This window comes from Micropterus salmoides, unplaced genomic scaffold (genome assembly GCF_014851395.1).
Source record: "Micropterus salmoides isolate LMB-PRFRI ecotype aquatic unplaced genomic scaffold, ASM1485139v1 Ms_hic_scaffold_9, whole genome shotgun sequence".
Lineage (NCBI taxonomy): Eukaryota > Metazoa > Chordata > Actinopteri > Centrarchiformes > Centrarchidae > Micropterus > Micropterus salmoides.
In genome coordinates, this window is record NW_024044681.1 from 24,735,004 (window position 1) to 24,756,580 (window position 21,577).

Consider the following 21,577-nt stretch of genomic DNA (forward strand, 5'->3'; position numbering starts at 1 on the left):
GATGTAAAATAAAAGTACACGCATGAATTTCTACTTTACAGTCGTATGCTTCTGCACTATACACTAGTCGTGCTGTCTCTTTCTTTCTCTCTGGCTCACTTCTCTTTCTTTATCTCTGCCTCCTCACCCCCCCCCCCCCCTCCCCTCCCCACTCCCTCTCCCTTGGATGGCAGGTCAGGCAGTGAGCTGTGCGGGCTCAGAGGAGGTAAGGACGCCGCGGTGCACATTAATAATGAAAGGCCTCAGCCGCCCACCCCTCCACCCCCCAGACACACGCACACACACACACACACACACACACACACCACCCCCCTCCCCATCGCCATGGCGATGGCACTAGCCCAGCACTGTCACCGGGGGGGAAGCTGGGAATATAGCTACACTCTCCAACCCTCCGCTCGCCAAGCTGATCACGAGCTCGTACACAAGCCCACCATACTGGGCCTTCCACCGTGGATATTCACTAATTAAAAACACTCAGCACTACGGCTGCGGCAGAAATCTGCATCTACTTCTCCACCTGGATATGAAACAGTGATCATGGACCTGTGAAAAAAGAAATCACTGGGAATCATCACTTAACAGAAAATGGAAATTCACCCTAGTGTCACAGACCTGAGCCATTAGAATCAGTAATTACACTAAGACACATTGAGATTGACCATATTTTTGGAAAGGGTTTTTTAAATTGGCGCTGCTTTCACTTATTCATGTCTTTGCCCAAACTTCACTCCCTTCTCCTCCATGCACGCCTAACAAATACAGCCCTAAAAACAAACACCTTACCAAGGCTTCTTCAGGATAGCCTTGATAGATCTAAAGACAAAACTTCCCATCAGTAATCTATAACTATCAAGGATTATCTGTTTGTGTTTTCTGACAGTAAATGTCATGGAGTAGGGTGAATGTCAGGAAGATCGTGCAGAAGGGTGAAAATCATCAAGAAAAAAATGACATTTCGGAGGATTTTCAGGAGGTTTCATGCATTTTGAAGAAACACTGCAACCAAAATTCTTCTTATTCAAACATCTTTTAAATCATTTTGGTTACATTTTAGCATAGCAAGGCTCCATCAGTCATTCCACTATAGGAAGATATTACATAAGCAGTGAGAGAAATATCTCAGTCAAACCAAGGACATCATGGTGATCCATGCGACCGCCTGATTTACTTTTAATGAGTTATGCTCGAGTCAGAATCCAACGCCATCCAATTATAAAAGAACAGGGAACATTTTTTTCAATTCATGGAAAATGTATACTTAATGTTTCTTTTTGTCAAACCAGCTGTTTTTTTTAAAAAAAAACATGCAAATAGACAAGTAGACAAACATCAGAACTGTAAATTTTGACACAAATACATGCATTCCTTTTTATTCACAAAACCAGTCCAATTTTCTAAACGAATACAAAGATTGGTTATTTTTGAAAAGCTGTAGCTACCCAGCAACATAACAAAATCATGAAAATATAACAAATAAAAAAACAAATGTAAAAAAAATGTAGTCTTGTCTCAGTGCGTTCAGTAGGGTAGACTCAGAGCAAGTGCTGTCTCTCAATGCTATTGCCCTGAGCAATACTGGCACATGCTCAGTAGGGCCACAGTAACATAAGGCTGCAAGTTTGACTAAAGGAAAAGTTGTGCAGAGGAGGGCTGATTGAGGAGATTACAGTAGTGACGGCTCTGGCGAACAGCATCCCTGGAGAGCTGCCCAATAACAGGACTTTTTCAGTTTTGTTTAAATCCGAAATTGATATCGTCACAATTTGAATTTTTCAAAGACAACCACTGATCTGTCTGGAAACTATACTCTTCATTGAAAAGAATCATAAAATAGACAAGGGTTTAAGTAACATAAAGGTGAAGAATTACAATAATGTTTGCCATTAGCCACTAGTTTTGAAATATAGCTGTAAATTTACATTCTCTACACAAGTACTGTATCTTTCCACACATGAACAACATTAACACCAAACACAGAAATTAGTTGATTGTCCACACTCAGTCTGTCATTTCTGTTTCTGGCAATGAACAGTTCCATGTTTAAGCGACAGAAAAAAAAACTGCTGGAAAAAGGACAAAAGGTACCAAAATGGAAACATAGAAAAGGGAATGAAAATTGCCATAGATGCTTTTCTTTACGCTTCATTTTTGGTTCAAGGAATAAGTAGGTGCATCCATTACCCGATTGTTTTTTGTTGTTGTTGTTCTGTTTTTTGTTGATGTTTTTTTCTATAATTTTATTTGTTGCTTGTTTGTTTATCAGCCAGTGTCTGTTCCGGAGGCTATCCAGGAGTTGGCATTGCACTTGATGGCAGAGCTTTGGGTAGGGAGTGGAGGAGGAGTCCTACTGGAACCACCGGAACGCCGCTCCTGTAGGAAGCATCACCTTCTTGGAGAAACAGAAGACAAGGAGGGAGGGGAGAGGGAGAGGAGAGGAGAGAAAAGAGGTTGGCGCTGTTAATGAAAAGCAGCACATTTTTACAAGTGTTTGTAAATATAATTCCAAATCTACTACTTCATCAAGAAGCTTCTTCACACCTTGAAAGAGAGGCATACACAAAGTTGCACTCCTGTTCCTACCTTCGCTGCAAGTAATGATTTTTTGAATAATCATTTTTTTCTGGTTAATGGTTATGATTATAAGCTATGAGAAACTAAGGTGGAGTCCAAAACAGTCCAAAACCAAAATACATTAAAAACCCAACAAAAATCTTTACATTTAAGGAGGGGGAACTAGTGAATGTTTGTATTTTTAGTTGACAAATGACTTAAATGATTAATGTCAAACAATTAATTGATTAAACGGCCTAGGATGAGTAGTATGTTTGAAATCTCTACATCCTCCCCTCTCCGCTCAGCACCACCACAGGAATGGGCTTCAGTCCTAGCTTCACACAAAACCAGATATGCCACATTTATTATTTAGCCACCACACGCATTGCTCTCCCACATCATCATTAATGATTATGCCGCTTTTCACAACCCCCCCCACCCTCTCACTGTGGTTATCTGTGTGTCTGATTGCCCTGAGCAGGAGTGGCATGCATGCATGCAGCTGCAGGGCTCAGCAGCGGCCTGCCAGTCAGGAGCTAGAGAGCCGCTCGGGGTCCCCGGAGCTGCAGCACGGCTGGCATCCTGCAAAGTGCAACTCGATTCTGCAGCACGGACTCTTCCGTTAGCCAGCTCTGCCTGGAGCGAGGCAGGAGGAGCTCGGCAAACATTTATGCACCCACACACACTCTCACACCGAACCAATATGTATTCAAGCACAGTCACACACCTCCACACACAGTGGCACGTTAACCGACACTCACAATACACCCCCGAAATCACACCAAACAGTGAGACTAAAATTCTCATAAACGGTGGATTCAGATTTATTTTTCCATCAGTATTCGACAGCAGAAGATTTAAATAAGGAATCATACATACTGTGCAGTAGTACTGAATGCAAACACAAACACCATCATGCGTACAATCACACCTATCCAATTGTGAAAGAAGAACTCTGAGATTTTACTAAGTAAAAGAAGCAATACCATAATATAAAAATCCTCTTTTACAAGTAAACGTTCTGCATTAAAATTTGTGCATTTGTCTACAGCATCAAAATATACCAATAATATCAAAAGTTTCAAAAGTAAAAGTACTCAGAATCTTATAATATATTATGTTATTGATGATAATTAGTAATTAATTAATGTGTTCTGTCGCAGCTGGTAAAGGTGGAGCTGTCATGATTTATTAGTTGATTTATATTTTGTATTGATAATCTGCACAGTAACTAGTAACTAATGTTGTCAGATAAATGTAGGGGAGTAAAAAGTACAATACTGGCTTCCAAAATTGTAAAGTGCAGAAGAAGTGTAATGTAGTAGAATACAGAAATACCCAAGTAAAACACAAGCACCTCAAAGTTGTACTGCAGTACAGTAGTTGCGTAAAAGTACCACCATTGCACCTATCTAATGGGGGGGGGGGGGGCAGTAGATGTACTGCGTGTAAGATTCATACACCAGTTCACATGTTCGTATTGTCCTCTGAAGACATTAAAAGCTTAAAATTCTGTCCAAATTCTAATCTAAAAAATAATGTTTAGCTTGAACATAATCAGACTTAAAACTGTGTGAGTCTTGTTGCGCAGCTCGCTCGCACATCTGTGCGAAATTATGAGTGAAATTAGAGTTGTTCAACAAAGGCGACTCAGAGGCAAATGGTCTATTAGTTCAGAGAACTTTGTTTGAAACCAAAAACAATACCAGCCCTAATTACTTTTCAGGCCTACTTAAACCATTCCTCTAACCTTGAATCAGCCTTACAGAGTTCTTTTGAATGCTATTGTTCATATCTGGACATGAAACTGAGTGATTGCGGTGTTCGTGCGCCACAGGTTTAATTTTACTTGCATTTTGAAAGTTAACTCCTGCTGACAAAAATGAAACATTTATGCTCAGGTAGAAAGACTTCAAACATGGTAATTAATCTGGTGATCTCAGCCAAATATAGCTCACACTGTGCTTTATTTGTTAAATTGACTCAATCAGGAATAATCAGACAGCAGAGACGCTGAGTGCTGTTCATAGCCCACAAATGCATCGTGCCAGTTCACATCAGCCTCTCAACCTAACATCAGTTTCTAAAATATTCAGGTTTGGATTGAATATATGTTTCTGGTGGTGCTAAATTTTTTGTACCTCACCTGAATGTTTACTAAATATACACAGTAGCTGGTATGCACACTAATACATATTTATGAGATTCTTTGTGGCTCAAATGACTATTAATAGGAACCACAAACCTGGAGGTTAACAGCCAACATATTGCCAACATTATTTAATGGTCTGTGTGTTAAGCATCGTTAGCCTGTCATCCATCTCTGTGATGACCTTTCCACAGCAGCCCTCAGCTGTTAAGAAGACAGTCAGATGACAGCAACATCTGGCGCTGCTACAGATGTCAAAAACCTGGTAAGGGCATGACTGACCATGACGTCGTGTGTAGGAAGAAAAACAACATATCCTTCGATTGAACTGTAAGTGCTGTTTTTCCTCATTATCAAACATGAGCAATCAATGGAAAAATGGCAGCAGTTCAGGAATAGAAAAACCCTTCCTTCACCAACACTGATTGCATGGGTTCAAACAGATGGGATCTGTGGGTGTGAAGTGGCCAATCACTAAAATCAATGGATGTGTTTTTTCACACAAGGCAAGCACATTTGTCTTAGCATAGCGCAAACCATTTAAATGTAACATAACACAAAAGTAGAGGGCTAACTGCTTCCTAAATGAGCTAAATCCGCCAACTTCCATTCAGAGCGCCGTATATGTTGTTAGGTGTTACTGATGCAAATTCCTGTAAGCCAGTTTGAGCCATCATGAATTCCTCTTTTGCTCCAGGGTGCTGCTGAGCATTCTGGTTATTGTTTTCATGGCTTCATCATCAACAATTGTGAGGATTCCCTTATGGACATCCACAACAAGAAAAGAAAAGAAAACACACAAACTGACACAATGAATGCAAAGCATCTCCACATGCAGGAGTGCATGTGGGTTGTTATACTTTCTGCTGTTCACAAGGAGCAGAGAAGTAAACTGTATCAAAACGCCAGTGACCTCCAGCTGGCATGAACACTCTGTTTGTCTGGCTGAAGGGGTGAAGCATTTTCCTAAGCCTGCTCTCCCTTCCAGAAGTCAGATATGGTTGATATGTAGATATATAGATATAACCCTGGACCAATACATACATCTCGTAGCCAACACACACAATCACAGCCATGAGTTCAAACCGTGAGTGCACGCCCGGGTCACTGGTGTAAATAGGGATGCACCGAACGATTGTTTTCTTTATGTATCTGCATGGTGATATATACAGAAGCTAATTATCCAAATATTTGACAGTGATCAGGTCAAAATACATTTGGGCATTTTGGTGTAAAGGTTACATATAATGGTTGTTTCAACAGCATTTGAATGACTGTATGTCATTTTACATGTTGAAATGCAGACACTAAAATGCTGTTAAAACAATTGAATGTGAAACACAGATGTCAAAATCTTAGAAACCTGTCTTTTCATTGTCTCTCTTTGAGTAAAGGGTTGTTTGCTTAATCCAGATGTCAGTCTACGGGATGACACCTTAGCTGCCTTACTCCCTTCTCTCTCTTTTGGTCTTCCTTAGCCTCCTCTGTCCACTCCAACTTGTCCCTGTGTCTGCCCAGCAACTTGCCCACACATCCATGTGTTTCGGTGTCAGTCTGCATGCTTGTCAGTTTGCATGAGCCTCTTCTGTCCCGGCTGTCTGGTGTACGGTGTCTGGGAGACAGGAAAGACCATGAGGGAATACGCTACTCCCATTACAACGTCTGATACTGGCAAAGTGGCCATTATAGGACAACACTAGTATGTCTAGGTGTTAGTTGTGTCTGATGACAAAGAAGCACAGTCTTTGATACAACCAATGAATTTCATTACAAAATATTTTATTCAAAAAGTAGACAAAGACAAAAACTCAGCTCCTGTCTTATCTATTTTCAAATATTACCCACTTGTACAGTACATCCTGAACGTACAGTGACATACGAGTAAAAACAAGATACACTACAAGCTCTCCTTCTTTCTGTCGGTGTTGAACAGCATTGCTGAGACTGACACCACTGGAGGGTATTCAGACATAGAGCAGAAAGGAACTGCCTTCCCACTTATTTCTCTCAAATGTAGCATTCCCAGAATAAATCCAGACATCTACAGCCAGTGAGCTATGAGGTGGCAAAGGCCTCAGCATGCTAACTCCCCCTCACTTGCCAATTTTACGCTCCTCTTTGAGCTGCCATGAGCTTTCAATGGAAACCGTCAACACCCTTAAAATAAGCACACTACTGCTGGACTGCACTTGTGTACCAACGCGTATACACTCACAGGGCTCTTACAAACATAACATCCAATGCAAATGCAGTGAAACAAAGCCGAGACATTTCATCCAGTCTTCTTACTCTCATGTGTGCGCACACATGGACGTGCTGAAAAGCAGTCAAAACCATCCGGCTAACTGACCGCAATACACGTGTTAAATAAGACGTCATGCCCCTTTAGAGACTGCACACTGCCACAGTAGACGGGGATGTGCCACTCCATCTTTGATTGGAGGGGAATGTGACACGCAGGGGCTGTTTGAGCTACAGCTGGGGCTCACTGCAGTTCACTGTGGAGGAGGCTTCTCTTCTGGCACAGGTGCTGCCCAAGTCGCTCTGAGAATGCATTAAGGGCTTTAAGGGAAGCAGACATTTCTCTTACAGAAGTCTTGTTTAAAGACAATAAAAATATAAACAGTCATTCACAGTGTTACAACATCTACTCATTACTGACATTTGGGATTTACTGCTGCCTCTCCGCTCTCTACTCCCTGTCCTGACGCAGCACATCCTCCATGAGTCTCATCCTTTGACATTTAGCTCGCATTGGCGACATTACGCTCACTGACAGTGCGGCCCAGGCTGTATTCTCTGATCTTATCACCTGCTGAACAAGAGCTGTTGACTTAATAACACACCCATTTGAGACAACTCCTAGACTTCTAATGGGAAATGAGGACAAATAAAAAGCATGAAGACAAATAAAAAGCAAATGCTGTACTACTGTCGCAGCTTTGTTTGGAGGGGGGGGGCTGATGCCGTGACACTGCAGCAAAGCACGTTTAAGGCTAAAGCGTAACAGGTTGCAGACCTCTTCGATAGTTTCATGATTCAAAGAGAATACTGGTCCCACATCCAGGTGTATTTTTAAATTTGTCAGGTGTGTCGTGTTTAGTCACTATAAGTCATTCTTAAAATACAGTGTCAGAATTAACTGTATCAAATTCATTTAACAACGATGTGCAAAATATTCTGCAAGCAACATGAATAAGACCATTAGGGTTATAAGGCGACATCAGAGGAACTACCTACAAAGATTTTATTTCATGCAGTGTGTTGTCAGCTGATTGAGGTTTTGGTCTGACTCGTGCTTTCTTTGTGGGTAGCTGTGCGTTTCCCATGGCAATATCATGCCTAAGACCTTCAGCACATCTGTGGCACTGCAGAAACTTTCATCTGTTACACACCTTCAATGCACCTGTTGTTTTGGCAATTAATGAGACCCTGGCCATTAATGCATTCACATCCATTTCAATTTGATGAATGGGCCAACTAGTGTAACACAATCCACATTTTGGCCAAGAGAAAAATATAAAAACTTCATGTTGACTCTGATGGACAAGTTCACGCAATATTTAAGCCTAAAAGCTGTTTTTCCACTCTGTTTGACATCTACACCGATGTTGTGCAGACACACTCCGAAATGAGTTAATAGAGAAGTTTTAATAAACAATGATACTGTCCTTTAAAAATATTCACTAGTCTAATCAAGTTATACTGTACAAGTAAATTAAGTTGCAAGCAGAGGTTCGCCTTCTTATTTTTGGTCTGAAAAGGGGAACTTGCTTGAAAGACAGATTAGCAAGTATTACACCTTTTCAGCTGTCGGGAGTTAAACATGTGTGCAAGGTAATTACAATACATACAATTACTAAAGTCAATAATCAGACTGCTATTATACTTTGTACTTGGAGGCTTGGCAGGATTATGGCAACATGGAGTTTCTTTCATATGAAGTGGCCACTGGAAAGACCGTGACGTTATGAGCAGCATGATGACCTATATCAACATCAACGCTCATGAATATTCAAGCTCCCTTGGGTTTGGCATCACTGGTGTGAATGACTGGCATTAGGCTAACTGCCATGACAACATCAATTGCAGATCATAAATTAAAATTGCATTCCTTTCTGTTACAGCCATTGAGTCGTACCACCTACATAGCAAGCTGACACATTTCTCCATTTGGGTGAATCATCAACAGAGACAAATGAAGCCTCTCATTAATTTGCAACTGAACAATATAGCACTGAAAAACAAAATGCTTATTCAGAGACATTAGTCTGATTCTCAAAAGTCAGGTTATTTCAGTCACAATGGCCCATGATGACCATCATAAGAATCCTTCAATTTCACACTATTAAAGCACCATTTAATCTTGAATGTTTTAACTTATTTACTCTAATACAAACCATGTATGCTTTTGGTTATTGCCAACAATTTTCCTCGTTTTACCATGCATTTTTAAGCATGATAAGTGTTTTTCATTGTGGTCGAAGCAGCCATTGGTTTCCATTTGCTTATCTATGGAATGAAAGTCGCTGCCAACAACACTGTCAAAGTAGAAATTATTATTGTGTGATGATTTGCAGATTTTTCACACCAATCTGTGCGTACACCTGCTGCCTTACAATTCAACGACAACAATTAAACCAGACGTGATCTTCACTGTGATGGATTATCTAACACAAGCCAACATAATGTTGTTTGTAACGGCCTTTAGAATCACACAGAAGCGTTTTCTGATGCAACAACCCTTTCAACAACATTATTTGTCTGTGTATTCCAAATGTTTTATGTTTAGGCACAAAAGCAATTTGTTTAGGTTTAGGGAAACATCATGGTTTGAGGGAAAGTCACTGCTTCATTAAAGTCTGTCGGGGTGATGATAATAAACATGTGGTTAAGGTCGGGGAAAGATCACGGTCATGGTTAAAAGAACAAGTTGACTGTTGGCAGGATATCCCGTGTCCAATGTTTTGTTAACTCAGTCATTCACACCAACCTCCTGCCTACTTGAACTCTAGAATAACGTCCTACAGAATATGTAAAGATGTCTCATTTTGGGGCATTTGCTGTCTTGGAAGGACAGTCTCCACAAGCAAAAAATAAGTAAATCATATGTACTTCCCAAATGATTCGCAGAAAATTGGCTAATATATGCATAAAACACATTGCTATTTTAAATATTGCCTTTTAAAATATCTATATATAATGTGTCTTTTTTATCATGTTGACTGGATATTTTGGTTTGAATTTAGGAACCCGTAAACAAAGATACAAAGTATAATTTGGCAACACGGCATTGTCAAATCAATCTTAAAGCTCCATGAACATCCATTAACTGATCTAAGCTAGGCTAATCTTACATTTAAAATGTTATCACACTGTGCTGTGATTTCAGTTTGCATCACTCATAATAGCCAAACTATCCCTTTAAGGAGCATTTTAGTGCGGATGGCCAAAGTCAGCACATGGGGATTGAACAACCAAACGTTCAGCCTACAAACAAGAGGCCAAGCTGTCGCCCTCAATCACCATCAGAAAGAGAAAGAAGTAAAGCCATTAGCAGTTTGAAGCACACATCCAGTCAATTAGACCAGCGGCCTCTCCACTGGTTCATGTTCACACTGTGTTACATATCTATCAATTTATTATGTAATGCCAAAGTGACACTATTATCCATTGATCACCAAAGTTTATTTCCTTTGAGATGGAACATCTGCTGAAATTGATTTCATGATTGGTCGTTCTGTCATCACAGCCGGGGTTGGTTAGGTCACTGAGTGTGATGGAGGTAACAGACAGGAAGTTTGGAGGGCCATTTAGATGAGCAGGAGTGTCACCGGAGAGAAGGACAGCGGCGGGGGGAGGTGGGGGGAGGTTCACATGTGCCACACTGACACCTGGCGCTCCAGATGACAACTCTGTGGCCAGATGGACCTTATTACATACACACACATACACAAACACACCCACGCATGTACACTTACACACAAACACATACTGTACACATATTCACAATTACTGCCACTCTCCATCCACACATATTTTTTTTACATCACTTTACGATTTCAGCATATGCACAAGCAAGCACAAGGAGGATGTACACGTGACTAAACAGCAAATGCTCCATTGAAGGGAATACACTGTGTAGCTCAATGCCAAAACCCCCCAAAACAATAAACAATGTTGTGTTTTAGCTAGTGAATTATCCTTCCAGTTCAAAGACTGGGTGATTGCATGATTATGGTGGACAGATTAAAGAGACCCCATGGTGCATGCTTACCCTGCACATACCCACCGCACTCCTCACCACCTGTCATTTCCCTGTTTGTGGAGCCATCACCCCACCAAAAAAAAAACCCTAGATTATTGCCCATAAAGGGGAATGACATTCAGGTATGAACCAAAAGATCTTCTTTGTGCTTTCAGGTGTGAAGCTGAAGTTGTAGATCTCTGTAGTATTTTTTACAACAATTTTCCAGTTATTCGCTGTGGACCAACCCCAAATTTTAGATCCCACAAAGATGCACTTATATCTCTGGTTTCTCACTTAATGGTTTATGCACCCAAATACTGATGGTGTCTGTCACTGGATTGAAGCTTTGTAGTAACTCTTTGGATCAAAAACTTTTAAGCTTATTTTTTGGGCAACCCTAAAGAATGACCCACAAAGCACTGACATATCATTGCCACCATCTTCTTACCTCCAGAGCAGCTGAGGGCTTCTTCTTCAGTTCCTCACATTTGCGAAACTTGCAGATCTGATGGCCTGTTTTGCGATTCCGGCAGCTGCTGCATTGCTCACAGTTAATCCGCCTTCTGCAAGGTGGGCACATGCCGCAACGTTTTCGCTTCTTTTTACCGGAGTTGATAGCAGAGGCCAGCTCACTCTGCGCCGGGTACTCGGCCAGGCCGGCCATGTGTAGCGCGCTGTCCGCCAGAAACACTCCAGCCGGAGTCATGATGAAAAGCCCCGGGTTGAAGGGGAAACCACCCCCTACTCCATATGGGAAGTCAACAGGACCACCTACGGCATCCGTGACAGACGTACCCTCCAAGTCGCTAGCCCCCGAGCCTGCGTCTCCACTGCCAACTCCCACTCCCATGCCCCCAGGCAGGAGCATGTGCTCCATACCGGCCCGCTTTAACAGTGCTGCTGCCTGGGCAAAGTGCAGCAGGCCATTCTGTCCCTCCAGAACCTGTTCTAGGGTCCGGTCCAACTTGGCTGCTGTCAGTGCTGAGACAGTGGGCTGGGGCTGTGGGGGTAGCTGAGGCTTGGCCGAGTCGCTCTTAGTCTCTCTATTGCCTGTGTGTCCATTGGTGGTGGCAGAGGAGACTGCTGTGTACTGGGAGAGAGTACGGGAGTTCTTAAGGCTCTTACTGAGGGGCTCACTGATGATGCCACTGCGGTTCCTGCGCTCTATAACAGGAGAGTCCTGTTTGCAGCTACTCCGCTCCTGGTCCTCTGTCCGGCTCTTCTCCGACAGCCCGCTAGACATGGTCCAGAGCGTACGTGCCTGGGTTGGGGGTGAGGGTGGAAAGGGGGTAGGGGTGAGCAAGGAGGGGGAGCAAAGACCCTTTCTCGGTCCGTTCTGTGCCCAGGTGAGAGTGTTGGCCTCGCCTCAAGGGTCCAATCAGCCAGCCGACAACAGGCAGGCCCCGAAGCCTTCTGCCCGCACTACAGCTCAGCCCTCATCCACGTTCTTCCATGGGCCATCTGGAAACTTTACACAAGGAGAGAAGAGAGGTAAATGACTCATCAGTGATTTCTGCACCAAAACAACAGAGAAAACGTTTTGGGTTTTAGGCATACACAAGAAAACTAAAACATAGTATCTTAAAACATTTTGGGGTAAGCTGAAACAGACTGTGTGCTGAGCAGGTAGTGTGCAGTGGGTTTTTGGAGCCGTTTGTTCGCTGAAAACAGCTGCCTGCTGTGGCTGAAAACGACACTATGAGAGCAGTGAAAGTGAACCAAAACAATAAAATTGTGGGCTGGACAGCTGAAGAATGAATAGGAGTTAGTGACACTCATAGCATACATAAAAAAAAATTAGTTTTACAAAATTGAACACAGACATGGACCACTTAACGTTTTAATTTATAGACCTGAAAACCTTGACCAAGATTTAATGATATTCAATTAAAAGTCAAGCACAGAAAAAACGTTCATTCTCGATCTAATTCTTCACACATCAATCTACAAATCAAACTCCTGAGCCCTGACCACTGAGGCAACACCCGCTTCCCTGGAGCTTCTCTGATAGATTGGCAAAGAAAAGAAATGACGAGGTTGGGAGCCTAATCTTGCTATTTAAGTCTAATAAAATCAAATGAATTGTGTTGTATTGAGGGCAAACTAAACTGTTTTATATTCTCAGATATATTACTCTGTTAGGACTTTTGTCCAACTCCAGCTACAGGTATATGCACATTTCACATCTCATGCTAAAACATTCAAACACAAGATTTTGTGAGCAACATTTTCATAAATAAAGACACAGTTTTAGTTGCAATTACAGAGGTGTAAGCTACATCTTTATCTCTAACGTTATTAACTGCTTGGAAATGGTCCCCAGATGAACCCTTGACCTATCAATTATATATATTATTTATTGGTTTGTGGTAAGTGATAACAAAACTGTCAGATTATTTTAAGGGACGTTTGTCATTCGTAAAATGTAATTGATCAGTATTTATCTGTAATAATGTCCTGTTTAAACAGGTAAAGCCCTATTTGACACTAACATGATTTGGAGTGAATGCTTCATAAATAAATTGTATTGTCCTGTCATTTAAGAAAGTTGTATTTATTGACAAACATTTACATTCTCATTGATCTGAGTGTATAACCTTGTGAAACAATATGTGAGAAAATACATATATTTTATCAATATTAGACTTTCTCATACAGCAATCTGGGAAGCTGCTGAAAACGTATGAGCCCAGAGACAGAACAAAAGAAGGTTGATTTTCTTTTCTTTGGATTTCTTTTCATTGCTATAATTTGATTGTGTCAGTCATCTACTTGTCTAGAAATCATTTTCTGCCCTATTACTTTTAAAGGCCAAACCTGTAGAGCAATATCATTTGGTCAAATATTAGGTTGAATGGAGCGGTGGGGCTTATGAAGAAGGCAGCTAGACTAGTAATAGGAGACTCCCCACTGGACAGTGTTGCATGCATCCACCAGCTTTTAGCGTAAGATTCCTGTGACTGCTCATCTATGAAAAGAAAAAACTCTGCTGCTATCCCCCTGACCTGTCCATGTTCACAAACAAGCCTACCACGTCCCACAGAAAAGCTGAGGAAATGGCTGGGCCAGTCCTTATAAGGGAAACAAAGGGAAGGGAGGGGAAGAGGATGGAGGGGGGGTGTCTGTGCAGTGTGTGGAAATTGGAAGGCCAGAATTAGTGGGAGGTAAAGCTTCAAAGGCAAGAGCACAGCCCCCACATTCTCACCAGCTCAGGGGGATGTGGCGCCAGCGAACCAGAGCCAGCTCCGCAGCCCCTCAGCCCTATAGTTTCAGTTTCTCCTACTACAGCACTGACCAGGGTCCGGTTTCCCAAAAGCATCGCAAACTAACAGCATCTCTGCTCAGTTGTGGTTGAATGCATAAGCAAATCATCAGAGAGGTGCATGGGGTGTTTTTTGTGGTCTTATGGAATATTGAACCTGAAACTTACGTTTGGTCAGAACTGAATAATTTAATGTTGTTCATGGTCATTTTGTTACATTATCTCACTTGAGTTTTATAACAACACTATTTCTTGATTGATCGTGGCCTGGGAGAATATCCAGCTCTGATCCAACTGCTTCATCAATACTCCAAATACAGTAAATATGCTAAAAGACTTGAGTATTGCACATAATTAGGGAACTGGCACCTTATCAATAACTAGAATAAATGAGTTCTCAAGTCGGCTACAAAGTGAAAAAGTTGGCAATCACGGGTCATGAAAACAGTATCAAAAATATCACTGATCAGCTGTGACACAGTTTTTCAACTGGGAAACTATTGTCTCATCAGCCTTTCCACCTGCTGACAACACCACTGTTTTAAAAAGAAAGTGTTTCAAATGAAAATGACACATATTTCAATTGCTGTTCTTCCAAAGTGTTAATGATCTTTATAGTTATGGATATGACACATCCGTCAATCCCAGCAACATCTACTGTGTGACAATAATGCACGCACAAGTTTTTTTTGTTGCTTCTGTAAAATATGAATAATTTGACAAATGACTAGGTTAGCACATGTTGTATTGCAGCTGGACACATCGGTGTGACAAGCATGAGTTTGAGCTAGAATGCTTCAATCATTAAAGCATTTTCCAATGCACTGTTGTAAAAATATATACAGACAGTGATTGTATAAGTATGTTTGGTATGTTAATCACATCAACAACATTTTGTTACCTGACAAAAATTGTACTGTACTGTACTTTGAGGTCACAAAGAAAATACTAAAACTTCTGGCAAAACCAGTCTGGGATGAGAAACACATGCACAGGAATCAGATTTGTATGTTACATGTTTACAGGCTATGTTCAGACTGTAGCCGAAGCTGGTGCACCAAGCCACAGTTGCTGCTTTGGTCTACCACATTGTGTAGCAAACGAAAGAAGCGGCACCTATTTTAGCCTCACGCTCACCCTCCTCTACATCTGACTTCCATTCTACTGACCTATCAGTCACACTGTTTCCATCATCATCAACCCTGAGCATGACGTATAGTCTTTGACTAATCGACTTCCAGCGCCATGGCTCCTCAGATCCCTTCACTGCATCATTTACAGAAGAGGTTTATGTCCTTATGTGAACTGTCTCCTAAACCACAACTGCCTCTGCTACTGAGAGTGTCAACACCACATGCTAACACCAGATATTTGGGGTTGTTTTGTCCTTTAAGCATGTTTACTCAATTTCCTGTGATGTTATAGACTCAATGCTGTGGTTCAAATTAAAGCCTTACACCTCTGTGAATTGGCCTGACAAGAGCTCTGTAATTAGTAATCACATATTAAAGCCTACAAGAGCCACATTTCTTGCACCTCAAGCTGTCTCAGCATAAAAAGAGGTGTAAATATCTGCTATCCCTGATATTTCTTGTTTTTTGTTAATCTATCTGCACACAACGTGCTGCACAGGATTAGCGTCTGAGATAAAGATCTGGATATAAATGGTCCACATGATCAATACGGTCCAACAACTGCATGTGTGAAGCCTTTCTCCGATCGACCAATGAGCTCAGCGGTGAACCTGCAATCGAAGCATCTACAAAAATACTTGGTGGCATCTTGTTTCGATAAATTCAAAACTGCAGCAGGAACAGTCACTGCTATTGCTATTAGTGTGACCTTATTAACTTTTTTTTTTAATGCCCGATCTTCATTATAGGCAAAGGTGTGTTAGGTTTTTACGCTATAAGGAAACTAAATCTGAGTGCTTCACACTTCCACTCGTTTTAATAGTCAATAAATCATTTAGTGTTGCCATCAAAATATTGACCAGCCTGAGTAGAAATAACTCTGTTCTTAATGTGATTATAAATGTTGCTGTTCATTCAGTACAGGCACTTAGTGAAAATCTGGACATTAATGCAAGCCTGTTTTGTTGAATCAGCTGAGTGATACAGGCTCATTAACTTTGTCACTTTGTGGACACTGTCAACAGCAGCGGATGTGCAGAACCTGAGAATTTAATTGAGAACTGAATGCTTGATTGTGGTTTACAAAATGCCACATAGGTTGACACACGACATATGGCTAAAGGAGGCTATTATTTCCACAAAGTATCATGTGAGTGTGAAATGTGGTGTTTTAATCCAGAGATTCCTTCTCTACGGAATACTGCATTGATTCTTTCAGAGAAATTTAGTTTTTGCTGCTTGACCATGCTGCCTGAAAACAGCCCTCCTGGCCTGTTTAGTTTGTTTATATGTAATAATTTGCATGAAACCTGCAGTTCAGTATCAGTGACCTGTGACCGAAACTCAAAATAAAGAAAAGGTTCCACATTTTACGAAATGCGTTTAATTGCTCTCGAGTTAGATGTGATTATCGATGTCTGCACACTCTTTGCCCATTTCTGGATTAGTCAGTCAGGAGCTTCCAAGATGGCGACAGCCGGAGCCGCTGGGAGCCACTCACACTGAGCTCCACATGGGCTCTTCAGCAACTTATGCGTGGTGTCAAGGACATTACGTCCATGTTTTATACAGTCTATGCTAATGTACCGTTTGTTTAATCCATAAAAATCAAAGTGTAAAAAAACCTATTTCTTGTTTAACAGGGGGTTAACAAGAGGGCAACAAGAGACTCTAGGAAGTTACTGGTCCTGGCCAAGAAATAGTAGGCTAACACTTAGTAAAAAGGCTAAATGTCTTTTCAGTCGGCTGCTAGCGAGAGCGAACACATGAGTGGAATCAGTATATTTTCTGGCAAGCAAGCGATTTCCAAAAACTTTTCTTTTAAGCCATTTGGCACAAATATGATGAATATATTCAGTATACCTGAAGCAAAATAATGTCTGAACAGCTTGTCAAAACCTTATAAAATCATTCAAAAGCCCATGTTTCAAAGATTCAGTTTAAGAATCATTGAAAAAAATCAACCAGAGGTCTTTATTTTGTTATGATACATTTACAGACTTTCAAAATGCAATCATTCGTGAATTGAGTAGCCTAATACTTTGGTAGATTAGGCCTGCTGTACACTCAAAAAAATATTCTCAAATGCCTGGTATTATAGGGTTCGTTCATTGACCAATTCAATCAATATGCAATGGAGGAAAGCATTTAGGGCCGGTGTGTTTATATTTGTATTGTTTATGTTTTGGGATTGTATAATCTTATTAAGAACAAAGACTACTTGCTGACTTTTTAAATACTCATCACACATTGAATTGGTTCCCACAGCAGCATTTTTTTACCAGCTAGTAACAATTAGGCCCAATAAGTTTAATGAAACATATGAATTAATTTAGTTCAGGATTGTGATGTAGGCATTCACCTTGAAAGGATAAACTCGAGGTATGACTTTCAGTGAGCCATAAACCCAGAATTATTTGCTTTTTAAAAAAATAAACTGCCCTGCTAACTGAAATCACAGATCAGTTTGACTTGACAGCTAACCTCCTTTTGAGCATATTAAAGTAACTATTGAATAAGTTTCCCTCACTGACGTCACTGCATGCGCAGGTGCCAGGTAATGGCAGTCAGCTTTTTTAACTGAGATGGGAAAAATTTTGTCTAATTTCCTGCAGGGTCATGAGGCATTTGCTCCGCCAAGAACTCAGGGGCAGCTGACATACCCCCCCCCCCCCCCCCCCCCCCCCCCCCCCCCGCCGGGTCCAGACGCGCTGTCTGCGGACTCTGTACTTGGTGAGCTACAGATTCTCTATTCCTCCCACCTCCTGTCGACTGACGCGCGCACACACGGACACGCACACACGCGAGGAGGAAGTTAAAAAGCCTGGTGACAATAATTAGACTCAAGGCTTCATCCTTTGTCCATAACCTGCTGCGTCTTCTTCCCCCTAATGAGGGCTATGCACACAAAAAGTTGGAGGAGAAAAACAACCATGCCGCGGCGTACTGTGACTTCGAATTATTCAACATGGAGCACTTTGAGATGCGATACTGGTGGCGGATTGCAGAAGGGGATGACTTTAAATCTGCGGGTAGCGCGGTGAGAGCTAGTGTACCTGGGAACTTCCCAGTGATGCCCGGAGAAACAAAACAGACGAAGAAAAATAAGAAGAATATGGCATTTGGAATAAAAATAAAAAAAGCCAATTAATTCTTCACCTCTCTTTGTGCTAATGGAAAACTGTGATACAAATGTATTAGTTTATGTTATGTTAAAAGTTTCAATTAGGTAGCCTATACAGAGAGACAATCAGGAAGAGTCGGTTGTCAAATGTATGCATGATCCGACTCTAATGCGCCTTGATCATTTCTTTCACGAACTGGAAGCGTCAAGTTTAGTGCGCATCATTAACAGCTGATTCACAATAAAGCATCGGGCTTTTGCTTCAGTTTTGTGCCGATCACAATCAACGCTTGCGGCGACTCACTAAATAAAGAGACAGGAAGACTGTTCTTGGAAAAACTGAGAGCGGCTTGTAAAATATCCCCTTCTGCCTCATTACATATCCAATCACTGGATAGGTAGCCTAATACAACCTTGATTTTCTTTTTCTTTCAAGAGTACAAGCAGATCAAAATAGCTGGCTTTTGTCTGACTCAGTGATCTATGAGCACCGTAGCCTATCCGCGGTACCAGCATATGGTTGCAGTCGCACATTTGAGGATATACAGAAGAGCCCCCGGTTCACCCTGCTATAACTTGATCCTATAAGAAGATGACATCCCAACTTTCAGCAGACTTCAACAAAGTATGACCCCCCCCTCCCTTCCACCCACCCTCCCTCCTCTTCCATGTATCTGCATATTTGCAAACACGGGCCCATTTTATTCGCACCTACCAAAGCAGATCCGAGCAGAGGGGAGGGCTCCCACAGTCCGAGCGGTCCGTCTCTCAGTCTGCCGTGCAGAATGGTGACCAAAAAAAAAAAGAAAAGGGTAGGGGGGAAAAAAGCTTATTCTCCGAGAACACAAGCCTACAGAGTCCCTGCGTGTTAATGACAAATGTGAAAAGAAAAAAAATATTCACCGTCAGTTATTTTGTAAAAGCGTACTTTCTCTGAGGCTGAACGCGTGGGTTCCCCCAGCTTTCTCGGTCCTTGCAATCCCACCTCTACATCCCCGCTTGCAGAGAGGAACATGCAAACACATTTCATAGATTTTTGGAGCTTCGCGGAAAAACCGAACTGGACTTTTCTGCGGCGGCGCGCGCGCTTCTGCTGAAGCAATAATAGAGCGGGAGAGGCCGCGAGGTTCAGCGTGACTTCAGGCCAGCTGAGCAGAGAGGTGTTGTTTCAGAATAAAACTGGACTGATTGAAAATGACTCTATTCTGCCCGAGTGATTGCTGTCTGCATGTATCTTTAATGATGGTGTAGCTCATTGTAGATAATGTAATTTATTCAAACTAACTAAATGTCGTTTATTTGTAGGCTAGGGTCTGCGGTTTGCTTCAGCGACACAAAACTGCACGGATAAGCAGTAATGTTTTGTTTTACAATTTGAGTGTGAAAATACACTAGACATAAATACAATATGTTTAATAAGGGGGCAATAAGGGGGGATGCAGGATAGCGGTGGGTGAACTCAACTCAGATCACCCATCAATTTCTTTCTTTCTTTCTTTCTTTCTTTCTTTCTTTCTTTCTTTCTTTCACATGCCATGCAAGGCAAATCAGCCTCATCCTCTCGCTCAGTCCCAGAGTCCACTCCGCCTCTTTCGACTGGCCTGTCTGCTGGCAGGCGGCCAACCCAAGTGTGTGGAAATGACACCGCCAGGGCGGCAGAGATTTTCCTTCATTTCTCTCCTTCCCGATCGCAGACTGGCTGACATTGGCTAGAAAGTGGAGCAGCTCGTCAGGGACAATCAATGCGAATCGATCGAGCTGTGCGGTTGAGGCTCCAGTGCTGGAAAATATCGCGGCAGCTGAAGAGAGAGACAGAGAGAGAGAGAGAGAGAGAGAGAGAGAGAGAGAGGGGGTGTTCTACAAACTCTATCAGTAGCCAAACCAGCTCCCTGCAAACAAATATGCTCTGGTTCTCATAAATATGACACTCACACTCAAGTTAAAAAGCCCCCAAATGCGTAAATACGCGCGGGATTTGTGTTCCAAAACGCATAAACAATGCATACATCCACCCGGAAAAATTATTTAATGTTTTATTGAGTGTAAAATCATTTAAAATAATGACTTAAAATAAAATAATAAAATAAAATCTGTCAATATGATACACGGCCGTTTCACTTGTTTCTAAGTTTTTGCACTTGTTTCAGGAATTATTTTGTAAATTCTCAAAATAACATGACTCTGAATATTATCTCATCAATCAGAATCTATTCAAGCTGGAAAAACCTGGTTGAAATATTTCATAGTGATGCTTTAAAGCACCATAATGATTGTACTGAAATATTTGGCAGAGCATCATTTAAGCCAAAATGTGGTACAACACACATCATTAATGGTTTGGCATTAAGTTATTATGCATTGTTGACACTTCCACAGAGCCGTTCCACTGTAGCAAAGGAGAATTTTGTTTTCTTTAGGGGCTTCATCTTACCATAATACACATTTCTGTTTTCTAACACCTGTTGCATTGCAGGCCATTAAACATGTATTGTCTTCCCTGGAATCACCATGCAACTGCACTGACGTCAGCACAACCACCTACTGACTGGCTAAAGTTAGTTTCAAAAACAAGCATTCCAGTGTGGTCAGATAATTCAGAAATGTTTGAAAATGAAACAAGAAGTAAAGCAAATACCATAGAAGTTGCTTAACACCTTCTACTTTTGTTGTATTATATCCACAATGGATTCTTCAATTCCTTAATAAAAGTAGCACAAAAACATCACACACAATCCTCTAGTCCTACTCACTAAATCTCATTGTAGACACAAATCAGTCCAATGAATTCATCAGTGGATTCTTTCTTCAAAAAGCTTCTTGAGGGCTAAAGATCCTTTAAAAATGTCACAAGTTCAGTATGTGGGGCATAAAATATGAAAAACACCGTAATCAACATGATATATAAAACAGTAGCTTTGTCCAAATTATGTGCACTGGGGCAGGAGGGTCAGTAAATTCCCATTTGATGTAGGCTTTTCAGTGACTAGAATATTTCAAGATAACCTGTGGTTGTGGTCAGCAGTGGGCTGACCTTAAAGATGAGGAAAGTAGCAGCAACATCAACAATACCACTGCAAGACCAGCAAAGCAAAACATGCTGCAG

General features: G+C 41.5%; 1 protein-coding gene across 2 annotated transcripts; it reads right to left on the bottom strand.

Annotated features, from left to right (window-relative positions):
• Positions 1 to 1,014: 1,014 nt before the first annotated feature.
• On the bottom strand, positions 1,015 to 19,494 carry cxxc5a (CXXC finger protein 5a). 2 transcript variants are annotated; one of them, XM_038709067.1, is made up of 4 exons: positions 19,378 to 19,494; positions 19,190 to 19,247; positions 11,404 to 12,423; positions 1,015 to 2,392 (listed from the first exon to the last, which is right to left on the bottom strand). In XM_038709067.1, the coding sequence occupies exons 3-4, from the start codon at positions 12,196 to 12,198 to the stop codon at positions 2,348 to 2,350; spliced, it is 840 nt and encodes a 279-aa protein (XP_038564995.1). In that variant the 5' UTR covers positions 12,199 to 12,423; positions 19,190 to 19,247; positions 19,378 to 19,494; the 3' UTR covers positions 1,015 to 2,347. The 2 variants fall into 2 exon arrangements, with proteins under 2 accessions (XP_038564995.1, XP_038564996.1); XM_038709068.1 differs by having other exon boundaries at positions 1,015 to 2,389; positions 19,190 to 19,473.
• Positions 19,495 to 21,577: the final 2,083 nt, after the last annotated feature.

Bases quoted from the DNA above. Each gene is read 5' to 3' on its own strand.
- cxxc5a (XM_038709067.1), bottom strand. From the start codon at position 12,198: ATGTCTAGCGGGCTGTCGGAGAAGAGCCGGACAGAGGACCAGGAGCGG. The intron at 2,393-11,403 runs GTAAGAAGATGG...TGTTTCTCCAAG, and splicing joins AGCCCTCAGCTGCTCTGGAG to AAGGTGATGCTTCCTACAGG.